General features: G+C 45.1%; 1 protein-coding gene across 1 annotated transcript in view; it reads left to right on the top strand.

Annotated features, from left to right (window-relative positions):
* Nucleotides 1-705: 705 nt before the first annotated feature.
* rasgef1ba (RasGEF domain family, member 1Ba) overlaps nt 706-11,550 on the top strand; it is a 28,819-nt gene continuing 17,974 nt past the window's right edge. Inside the window, exons 1-4 of the mRNA XM_021317912.2 lie at nt 706-1,048; nt 7,816-7,998; nt 8,265-8,387; nt 8,480-8,617. Coding sequence (XP_021173587.2) covers nt 7,822-7,998; nt 8,265-8,387; nt 8,480-8,617 — 438 coding nt within the window. The 5' untranslated portion in view covers nt 706-1,048; nt 7,816-7,821. The remainder of the gene's footprint in view (nt 1,049-7,815; nt 7,999-8,264; nt 8,388-8,479; nt 8,618-11,550) is intronic.

Raw genomic sequence — 11,550 nt, 5'->3', positions numbered from 1 at the left:
CTGAAACAAAATAAAAGATAAAGTACTTTGCACTGTCCGTACTGTATCTACATCACCTGCCTGGTTCATAAGTTTGATGTTTAAACACATTGTTTAGAAAAGTGTTTATTCTGCTGCTTGAATTAATTACTGATTAATTGTTATTGCTTGTAAATCTTTCATGTTAGTCGTTTAAATACCAGAATTTGTACATAATTTTGTATTTTTGTCTGACCAAATCCATCATTGTTAAATATGAAATCATTTGTTATAAAGGTTTAGTCAGTATTTGCATTATACCATTTTTCTTTTTTTTTTTACTCTTAGTTGAGTAATTTCTTGGTTGGGTACTTTTTACTTTGACTTGAGTAAAAGTACATTGAACAATCGCTACTCTTGAGTAAAATTTCTGGCTGCTCCGCCCACCTCTGACTCTGTAGGTGATTGTTTGATGAAATTCTCCCGCAGAGATTCCTGTCAGAACAGAAACTGTTGGACTTTTCCTCTTTTTTTAAAAAAAATAAAAAATCCTGCAAATAAAACGGAATAAAGAAAGAAGTGAAACTGTAGAGGGAGAAAACGTCGGCGTGTTGGTGAGCTGTGCAGAGCAGATGGAGAAAGGGAGAGGGAAATGAAAATGAAAGAAGCGGAGGGGGGGGGAGTTTCCTGCCCTCTGATTGGCTGCCGTCTCTCTCCCTCTGGCTCTCTGTCAGTCTTGAAGCTGATCGCGGCTTTCAGAGCTCAGATGGTAAAGAAAGGCGCCGGACGAACAGCCAACCGAGGAGCTTTTTATTATTTGATGACTCTGGATTTGTTTCGGCTCTCTTGGTCCTTGTTGCTGAATTTCGAACCCGGAATAAACGTTTATTCGTCTTTTCACTTTTAATTTCTTGCTTTTTTTTTTTTTTTTTTGCATTAACAAGTGAGCGATGCGGCAGTGAGAGAGCGGAGCGCACTGAGCGTCTCGGTTCATTCACATGCAAAAGGAGAAAGTGTTGCCTCTGCAGTGTTTGTTTGCATTATTTTGGGGGAAGGAGAACTCAGACCTGCTCGGATCCTGCTTGTTGAGGTGAGTTGTTTTGGATTTATTTTGTGTTTCTAATTTGTGTTTTTTTCCTGAATTTGGTGTTGTTGTTTTTTTTTTGGAGCGAGTCCAAAATGCGCGCAGGTGCTGGATGGAGCGCACTCCATATTCAGAGCCAAACCCTCCTGAGGTTGTGTTATTTAATGAACTCATCGCGTCTGGCTGCTTTTCCTCTTCAATCAGCAGTTTGACCACTTGTGTTTTCAGGCGCGGGTTTTTTTCCTGCACAACCAGACCAAGCTTTGCGCATTTTACCAAACGAACACGAACCCTTCAAGTTGCTAATCCCAACTCTTTTCCTAAAAAAAAAAATGGATGTTTGAAATGTGTGTCAGTTTCTGGCTATTTTTACCTCTCTGCACCTTGTGGCTAAGAGGATTCCCTCTTCCCTGATGCTCCCCCGCAGAGACAGAGGGATCAGTGGACTTAATCCCGCATCCCTCTCCAGTGCCTCTGGTCTGCGCTCCTTGGCTTTCCGTGCTGCTGCTGAGCTTTAGGAGCTTGGACCGGGTTTTCCCTCAACCTGTTGACAAGTTTAATCCGTTTATTGGTAATTTGGTTGGACTCTGAGCGGCTGAATATGTGCAAGTGCTTTAGGATCACCTGAGTGGGTTATTGTTTTCCTTGGCGACATGGGTTCCTGTTCCTGGGGCGTTGAGGAGTCTCCCTGTTTGTCCTATTGGCTGGTTTATCAGAAACCACCGGGACAGGTTTCACCCAGTTTGACACCGATGAGATTGTAAAATCAAATTATCCTCATTATTTTTAATGTACCATATAAATTAATTCTTTTTTAGGCCACTAAGATAATTTAGCCTCTTATCATAATTACTAGACTTTGTTGTTAAATTAATATTGACCAAAACTAATAGAATAAACACCTGCTCCAGTTTTCAAGCACATGTGGGACAGAGTATTTGACCCTTTAACGGTTTTCTTCCCCATAAAGTAGCTGAAGTACGAGTTGATATTAGTTGGATCAGTGGTAGGGCTATCTGCTAAGGTAGCCAGCCTGGACTCTAGTTTCAGCTCGCTAACTTTATTAAAGGGGTGGCTGGGGCCTCTATAGTTTCCATCCCATAACAGTTTGCGTATGTTTTTGTTTTGCTACTTGATTTCTTTCCAAATGTCTTAATTTGCCGTTCCTGCACTAAAGCCACTAAACAGGCTTAAATCGGAGGCATCCGGGCTTTTGTTCAGTTCTTTCTGAGTGAGCCACCAGAATTGACAAAGATCCCTGGACAGGTGTCAGAAAGAACTGAACGAATGTCCGGTTGCCTCCGATTCAAGCCTGCTTGCTGATACAGTGGGCTTCTTCCAGCAAGTTGATCCAGTGTCCAGCAAGAGGTGGGGGAGGGGCAGCGGCCGCAGAAAGCTCTCGTCACTCGTTGCTTTCCGGTATCTCAGTATCTCAGAAACTTTGTAAAACCCTTGGCATGCCTTCAGCTGAGCTTAGATTTTATTCCAGGCTGATTTGAGGCCTCGGCCCAACTTGCCAGTGACTTTTTGCAACCCAGTCAGACATTTTTTGCTTTTGCTCCTACTAAATGAAATTGGCTTTGAGTCATAAAACCAACCAGACGGTGCTTATCACGATTCACACCCCTTTCAATAACCTTTGTTTGTTTTGCAGTTTTTTCTTATGGTCTTCAGGTTTTCAGAACCAAGAAAATATGAAACTTTTATTTTAAAAAAAAGAGGGTGAATAAATTATATTTAAGGGAAACGAATAAAATAAATGACACCTGAAACAATGGATCTCTTGTGCCATTAGTAGCATTGTGTTGTGAAAATGTGCCGATACTGCATAAAAAAAATACATGGAAACATTACATATTAGCAGCATTTCTGTTCAAAGTTGATAAAAGTGTCCATGGAGAGCTCACATGTGAGTCTGGAGCCACGAGTGGCAGCAACTCAAGGGACCTTGAGCTGTAGATCTTCTTAAAAAAAATAAATTTTTCCTCATTTGAGTTTATTTTACCTCCCAGAGAACGAGAAGTTTGTGATGTTTACCCTGGTTGAGTCAGTGTCGTCTGGAGGATTAATGAGCCTCCTGAGAACTGATGACGCCAGGTGACAGATCGCTGGATGGAAGCTGTGATTTTTCTCGCTCGTTGCATCGCCCCCCCCCCCCATTCCCCCCCACAAACACACACTGTTGCTTTCACAGCACCCATCACCAGAAACGAGCTTGGGAAACGATGGAGGAGCTATCAGTGGCTGCACTTCACTTCACAGACGGCTGGCTGATGTATCACACAGAGGAGGAAAGTTGCCTCTTCCTAAATGACAACCTTTTAATGGCTTATGGTTCATTTTGGGGGTTTTGGATCATTTTAAGTAGGTTAACGTAACTCTGACCTCAGAACAGCTTCAGACTCAGACCCCGTCCCCCTGCGGCTGCTTCCACGTTTCCTCCAGGCCACGGATGAGTGAGATTCCTCGCGCCTGTCTGTGTTTACACGGCGCAGTGGGGGGGTTGCTGATCTACCGATGGCCCCCCCAAAGTGTCTCCAACACATTCCCGTGATGCCGAACCCTAATGGACCCATTTCTGACCCATTTCCCGTTCAGGATTCTGAAATCCCAAAGGTTTCCTGCCGTGACCTCCTCACCCCTCCGCGGTGTCCGGTTCTGTAGGCGGAGAGAAAAAAAACAAAAACATTCAGTGTTTCAGAGGCCTCGTCTTTTTCATCTTTGTGGTTAAGGTGATGATTATCTCTGCAGTTTTCTCGCCGGCCTCTGAAGTGGTGATGCGTGCTCATTACGAGCGGTCGTTAAGACCGCAGGCGGGGCGGGAAGAGCCCCGGCCAGGTCGTTGGGAAGCTCGTTATTTTGGGTTACGCTAGAAACCAGACTCCCATCGCTGTCCCTCCGGCCTGCAGCCCCGCCCACTGAGGTAAAAACCACCTGAGAGCTGAGGCTGCTAATGCTTCCCCTCCCCTGTGGGGGAACCCATTCAGAAGGCCGAGTTCTGCTCCTAATGTGACGTTTTTACCCTGAAAGAGTCGGGTGCATTTGGCAGTTCCTGGCCCCTCCAGTAAGCTTAAATATTAACTGCTCTTCTTCTTCTTCTTGAACTTTATTCCAGACTGCAGTTGGATTAGCACATCACACATTCACTTAGTTTGTTACAACAGTTTCTCCTGCAAATGTTTCAAAACAGCATTTAGCAAAGAGACAAAAGCAGCACAAAAAAAGAGAAATAATCAGAATTCTTCTCACTTTGTCACCATTAAACTTGGTACGACAAAATTTCTTCTGTTGTTAAATCCAAATAAAGTCCAAACTAGATTTCCTCAACAGTCTGTAGCAGATGGTTACATGCTCAGCCAGTACGGCTTTACTTACCCCCCCTCTCCATCTCCTCTTATGTCGGTGGCTTGTTTACCTTCAGCTACCACCCAGACGGCAGCTTCACTGAACCAACAGTGAAGTGTTGAGGCTTTGTTTGTGCCGGACCAGTGGACTCGCCATGTGGTCCCCCAGGTTCTGGGCCTGGGCCGGCACCTGGAAGCCATGTGGAAATCACAGCCACTCGCTTGTCGCTGCGCCTCAGCATCCGGGTTTTGTTTTTGTGAGGAAGGCTGCAGCTGCTGGGCTTGGAGCAGAGACGGACGAATGCTCACTGGAAAAAGGGAACTCAAAGTAGGTAAAAATCCTCTGGAAATTATTGTATTTCTTATTGATTTGAGCTGGTAAATCAGATTATTTGCCAATGGAATAAGATTTTTGCACTTAAAATAAGAACAATTCATCTCCATAATCTCATTTCAAGTGCAGGATGTCTAATTATCTTATTTTAGGGGTAGAAATTCTCATTCCATTGGCAAATAGTCTTCTTTAGCTGTTCAATATACTAAAAATATACTAATGTCAAGAAGATTTTACTTACTTTTAGTTCCCTTTTTGCAGTGCTCCGGGTTTCAGCGCAACCAAATAAACAGGTTTTATCAGAGATGTGTGCCCAATATTTGGATTCTGCTTTAAAAACAGCAGTAAGAAGGTATTAGAAAACTTATAATACTTATTGAGGGGGCGGGGTTGTGTGAAGCAGGAAAAACTGTCCGCCACAAGGTCTGTGGAGTTGTGGGTGTGTCAGGTTAAATTCTGGGGCTTGTAATGGAAAAGGGCCGAATTAATTTTTTATTTTAGTAGTAGAAGCATCAAGCTGTGTGTTTAACAGAGCAAGATAAACAGCCAAACAGGATTTTACTAATGTTTTAGAGGAAAATGAATGATTACAAAATTAGTCTGGTTACTGATAAGATCTTAACTCTGAAGACCTGGTTGTGAACCTGGGATCCCCCAGAATGAGCCAGAGAGCATCACTGGGGGGGGGGGGGAAGATGTCGGGTTACACTCTTATCTGAGATAAGAGGAAGAGCAGGGATGGGAAGATAACAAAGATTGGTTAATGTAACCAGAAAAAGGTTAATGTGGCTGTGATTTCATCTGCAGATCCAACATCTGACTTTTAACTTCATTGTCTCGTATTTTTATTTTTAGCCGTATCTGTTTGCCCAACCTTATAGCTAACCTGCTCCTAAATGCCGGCCAAATACCACCAGTGGTCCTGGTGTCAGAGCTCCGGAACCAAAAGGAAAGGAAATGTGAAAACTGCAAACACTGCTGCATATTCTGCAGTTAAACGGTCAGCGTTCCTGCAGTCTTTCAAAGGATCTCCATGTTTAGATGCCAGCTGGGTAAAAAAGAAACGGTGACCCTCTCAGCACTCCATCACCTGCTTGTGCTGCTTCTCTCCTTGCATGGCGCCCGGCTTTTACGGCTTCTTTGTGCACCCCGGGCATCTGCCATCATGCTTGGCTGCCGCTGAGTGCAAATGTGTCCCAGCGCGTAAGTTATTGTCAGTGAAAGCCTCCGTGGGGTAAACAAAGTTCTCACAACTGTTGACTTTGTGTGTGAGCATCCCTCGTCTTCCGCCCGTCTGGCTGGTGATCCCGGCGGCGCTGAGGGGAGGCCACATGGCGCGGCAGATGCCGAGGCCGCTGCGCTCTGACTCCACAACACCCGGCCATTCTCATGGAAATGGCCACGGCTGTCTGGCTGAATAATGGCGGTGGTTTGTTTGTGCACATGTTGGTTATGGAGGCAGCATGTGTGTGTGTGAACGGAGGGGAACTGTTAGGGAGGCCTGACCTGAGCTTAGAAAGGTAGCTGGGAATAAATCAGGAAGGTTCTGCTCAGAATAAACTGAGGCCGATTGGATCAGCTGATGCTTGCCAGCCTTTTTTCTGTAGGTTTCTCCTCAGCCTTTACAACAGACCCCTGAATTCATTTCAAAGCGTCGGTCTCAGTGTGTGGGCAGGTGCAGCTTTTATTCCTCCTGGCATCCTTGGATCAATCCCCGGCAGCCCCGCGGTGCCTCAGCCGTAAAGGCTTCACACTTGGCGGGCAGCCACAGGGCGGCGTGTTGTGGAGGAGGTGTGGGTCCGTGGGGGTCCCCCCACCTCCAGGTTAGATGACCCCCCCATCTCCGCAGTCAGCGTGCAGCGCCAGGTTCAGAGGGCAGCAGCCGTACCCGTTTATTATGAACGCATCCGGCGGCATCGCTTCCACGTGTGTCCCGTCTTCTTCACCGGCGCCGCCTGAAAACACGAGGATGTGGCATCTGCCAGCGCACGCTTGTTACGTTCCGCCGGCTCTTCAATTTTCTCTGCCTTTCCTCTCCTCCTCTTCTTCCTCCTCCTCCTCCTCCTCCTCCTCCTCCCTCTGAGTCACGCACACACATGACCGCAGAGGAGCTGAGCAGACAGCGTGATCACACCGTGATGATTTCAGGGTGAAACAACAGTCAAGGCCTCCTGCAGGGCTGCAGATTGGCCCAGAATCTCTCACCAGCTCATTTCTGCTGCACTTTCAGATGCTGTGCCTGTACGCACCAGAGCCTTCCTATTAACAGGGCTCCGTCTCTCTTTACCCTCAATTACCGACGGTGAGCTGCGAGCCTCAGGAAATTCAGGATGATAGTTGAGTGTTTTTTAAGTTTGTTTGTAAGAAATCAAAGCTTGCAGGAGTTTATTTTAGCATTTTTAGACCAATGTGGCCCCTAATAAAGCAGAAAGGTTGCATTCTCAGGGCGAAGACTTCGTGTTTATCCGTTAGACGGCTTAGGTTTTGGTTTGTGAAATTAGTTTTTCACTACAGTGGTCGTATTTGAGCTGCACACGGCACAGGCATGCAGAGTCAACATTATTCCCAGTCACTAGTCAAATAGAGGGTAGGAATATTCTTCTGTTCTACTTGACTGAACCCTGTTTTTATAGTCTCTAGTCTGAGTTGAGACACTTCTGATCTGTTAGGCTTCATTAAGCTTATTAGGAGCCGCTGTTTTTAACGTAGCCGTCCAACACCTCTGGGTCACACATCCCTGGACCGATGTGAGGATTGGAATTAGGATTAACACCAGGGTTACCCCCGCCATGAATCCAGACAGCTGTCTTTACTCATCTTTGCTTCTCCGTTATATTTCCCCCCATTTTATATCTTTAGCAGATCTTTTTTTTCTATGGAGTCTGTGTAAAGCTGGAGCCCAGCAGCCCAAACTGTCCGTGGGAGGAAACGCTTTGTTTAGGCAATGTGTGCAACCCCATAATCTTTAAACAAACTGGAGCTATTTTGGATTTGTTTGGCTGCTCTGCACTCAGCGTCTGAGGTTAAAGTTACACCAGGAAAGGCGGAGAAGCGCTGGCCGTCTGTTCTGATGTCGGTGCTCTTTGTCTCGGCAGGACAACATGCCACAGACACCACCTTTCAAGGGGCAGCTGAACACCGGTGGCTACAACAACAATCTGTACGAGACCAAGGAGGACGGCTACCCCGGCCTCTATTATCATGACAACAACCTGGTGTCCGGCTCCCTGGAGGCCCTCATTCGCCACCTGGTGCCAACTGTGGACTATTATCCAGACGTGAGTGCAATGTTCTGCTTAATTTGCTTTGAAATCTTAGTTAGAAAACAGCAGCTTTTACTTTCTGTTCTGTCCGAGGAGCTCAGCTGCAGGGAGATGCCGTTTAGTGACAACGCTGCTTTCGTTTTTCTCTGTTTTGCTCCGCATGCGTTGAGTTTCTCTCCATGCAGTTTGGAATCCCCCTGCTTTTGTCTTTGCTGCCATGTTGTTGTTGTTTTTTTTTTTTCCTGATTTCCTATATGCTTTGCATTGTCGTGCCTGTGCAGAGGACGTATATCTTCACCTTCCTGCTCAGCTCTCGCCTCTTCATCCACCCGTATGAACTTATGTCCAAAGTGTGCCACCTGTGCATGGAGCAGCAGAGACTCAGCGATCCTCCAGCCGATAAGGTATCTTTGATCCGGACGTCTGAAAAGCTAGATCCTGACCCAGGTTGGCTGCTTGGCGGTTCGCTCACTGCTTATTTGTCCCCTGACACCAGCTGAGACTCAGAAAGATCACCCCGAAGATCCTCCAGCTGCTGACCGAGTGGACGGAAACGTTTCCCTACGACTTCAGGGATGAGCGGATGATGCGCAGCCTGAAGGAGCTGACCCTAAGGCTGGCCAGCGTAGACGAGGTCAGTACCCCCCCCCCCCTCCCCCCTTTCATTCTAACTATTTTAAATGACAGCGTTCATCACCAGTGATCTGCTCACCAAGCAGAGCTTCTGGCACTACAGATCTTTTGTGCAGCGAGCGGCGGTGGGATGCAAAGCGGGGTATCAGTGGCAACAAAGCCGGGTTTTGAGGCTCGCTGCGTTCAGAGAAAAGCCTCATTGTTTACCGGCTAGGTGGGTTTTTGTCGTCTCTGCTCCTTGCTAAGCAGCGTTGGGATTGTTCTGACTCTCCCTGGCTTACTGCGCACAGCGAGTCTCTGCTGTGCCGGCTGCATGAAGGTGGAGTCGGCCCGTTTTTGTCCCCTATCCTCTCGTTATCTCCGGTGAACATGCTGACCCTCCGTTTTTAGCCATTTACACACAGAGAAGCTGTTTGGATAGGGGCTGACTCATGCCACGTCTGATTTGAAAGGAAATGCAAGCGCAGGCTTAAATTAGCGCCACGAGCTCAAAGTGAAAGTACGGGTGTGTGGCCTCAGGGAAGGTCTCGGCATTGTGGAAGTTAGATGAAAATCCTGATAAGGTTCTCAGGTTGGAGATCTGGATCTCATTTTCTCAACTCAGTAGAGAGTTTTACTCTTTTTATGAATTCTAAAAAGTCAAAATGATAAAAAGAATCTTTTTAAATTATCTCATGGAGGGTAAAGTTCACTTTAAGACTGTCTGTGAAGTTAAACAGTGCATAGTATTTTTTTATGGGTAACCTGTATTTGACAAAATAATAAAAAAGATGTTGGTGTGCAATCTTAAGATCACATATAGCTGGCACATAACAGCTTGGATGGCACAATTTCATTTTGTGCAGATAATCCTGGGGTTCTTGACTTAGTTAATAACCAAATTAAACGAGTTAGCAGCAGGTTTAGGTTAAATAGTCACTGGGTAGCTTCATTGTAACAGATTTCATGACACCATGTTGCTAATGCGGGCTGGAAGGTCCGAGCTGCAGCCTGCAGCCTCAATGCCGTGCAAAGATTTCTTTTGTATATTATCTGATTTAGGGTGAGTAAGAAACTTAAAAACATTTAAAAAGCCACTTCAGATTGAGTTTTTGCTCTATCTCTCCTCCTCATGGCTTTATTCTGACTCAACTGATCTTGTTGAGATGAAGATGGGGGTGTTGGATTGAACCAACGCAGAGCTGGAAGAGGGTGAAAATAAAACGTAGCTGTTTTTATTTTTATTTATTCTTTGATTTTCTAGTATAAAAGAATACAATGAGAATGATCAAAGTTTTTGTAAATTAGACAGAGTGCAAGGAAGGATTAGATTATTGGGGGTTAAAAAATGTAAGGGAAGTTGCTCCACTTGGTCCAATGATAGTTTTGTTTTTGTTTTTATGTTTTAAACAGATTTTAATTTGCTTACACTGGTTTTTGTTCGAATACTTTTTAAAAATATTCCTTAAAGTAGGAGTCCTTCATGGTTTTATCTCTTATCTTCATTCCAGCCATTTTATAGTCGACTTAGAGTGTGCTTTCTCTAGTTTATTCATTTTTTTACACGCTGGCTTTTTTACACGCTAGTTTTGTTTTTTTTTGTCTTTAATTTACGAAAGTTGCATCAGCTGAAAGAACACTATACCACTTAAAGAAAAGAGAAAAAAATCCTGCAAAATCTCGCTTTCGAAACGTCCCATCAATTCTACAAACTCCAGCAATTGATTGAGATTGTATATATATAAAAAAAAATCATTGACACACCCACAACTCCATAGATCTGATTTTCCTCGTGCAAAAACCTGGAAACTACCCGGCTAACTGGAACGTGTCCGCACTCGTTGGGCCGCGCTCACACGGGGCACAGTCTCGTTTTCACGGTCACGCAAACCATATTTTCACTTCATATCAAATAAACGGTCGCTTGCTTTCAGCTTTCTGCTGTTGTGCTTAATAAAACAGAAAGCAATCTGCAGCGAGTTTCCACGGTACTTTCCCGTGGGCTGATTTCACGCTCGGTGGCAAAGACAGAGAAGAGATCCTGCTAGATGACAAAGAAGCTCAGCTCTGCCAGTATTCCCATTAATGGCCTTTGATGAACTAGTTTAAACAAGACGTAAGTTAGGGATGGTGCTAACTTTAGTAAGTCAAGTCTGCAAATACACTTTTGCATATATATATATATATATGTATATGTAATTATTATTATTATTTTTTCCAAATTGGCTGTGGACTTTTTCTTAAAGTCATTAATCATTGATGATTTATACTTATTTATACTTAAGCATCTAAAGTTATAGACATGTGAGTAACACACAGACATTTGCTTTAAGGGATGCACTGTTGGAGTGGATAATACTGAATATCCTGCAGCCATCATGCAAACACAAGGCTTTCTATTTGCTCTACGTGACCAAGAACATGGTTTGTCGCGCCTTGTTTTCGGGGAAACCTCAGAGGGACACAAACCGCCTGAGCTGAAGTTTGTGACTGTTTGTTCACGTATCCGCAGGTGATGAACGGTTGCAGCGATTAAAACGTGGCTTAGTGAGTCGACGGGTAAAAAACACCCCGAGGATGTTCTTTGGAAAACTCCCTGTTCCAGTAAACGGAAAACTTTCTCGCACAGAAGCGAGCCTATTGTTCTGTCTTCATGTCTGTTTTGCACTCAGAGTCTTTAACTGAATCTCTGAAGGCGAAGACGGCGAACCACAAGCAGGTCTGCTGACCAGAGCAAGAAGCTGGTTCTGCAGAGCCGGAGCTCTGGGAAAACAGAGCCGAGTCCAGAATAGATGCTCCGAACATCTGCTAAACGCTGCGTCCAAACCACACTGAACACACACCAGGACCTTGATCTCCACAGTGAGACTGTCATTATGGATTTGGTTGGATATATCAGGAAGCAGCAGCTGAGGAGGACGTCTAGCACTGGGATCTTGATTTAAGCTCAGCTGG

This window comes from Fundulus heteroclitus, chromosome 12 (assembly GCF_011125445.2).
Source record: "Fundulus heteroclitus isolate FHET01 chromosome 12, MU-UCD_Fhet_4.1, whole genome shotgun sequence".
Lineage (NCBI taxonomy): Eukaryota > Metazoa > Chordata > Actinopteri > Cyprinodontiformes > Fundulidae > Fundulus > Fundulus heteroclitus.
Note: the sequence above shows the minus strand (reverse complement) of the source record. Positions and strands in the feature narration are given on the sequence as shown.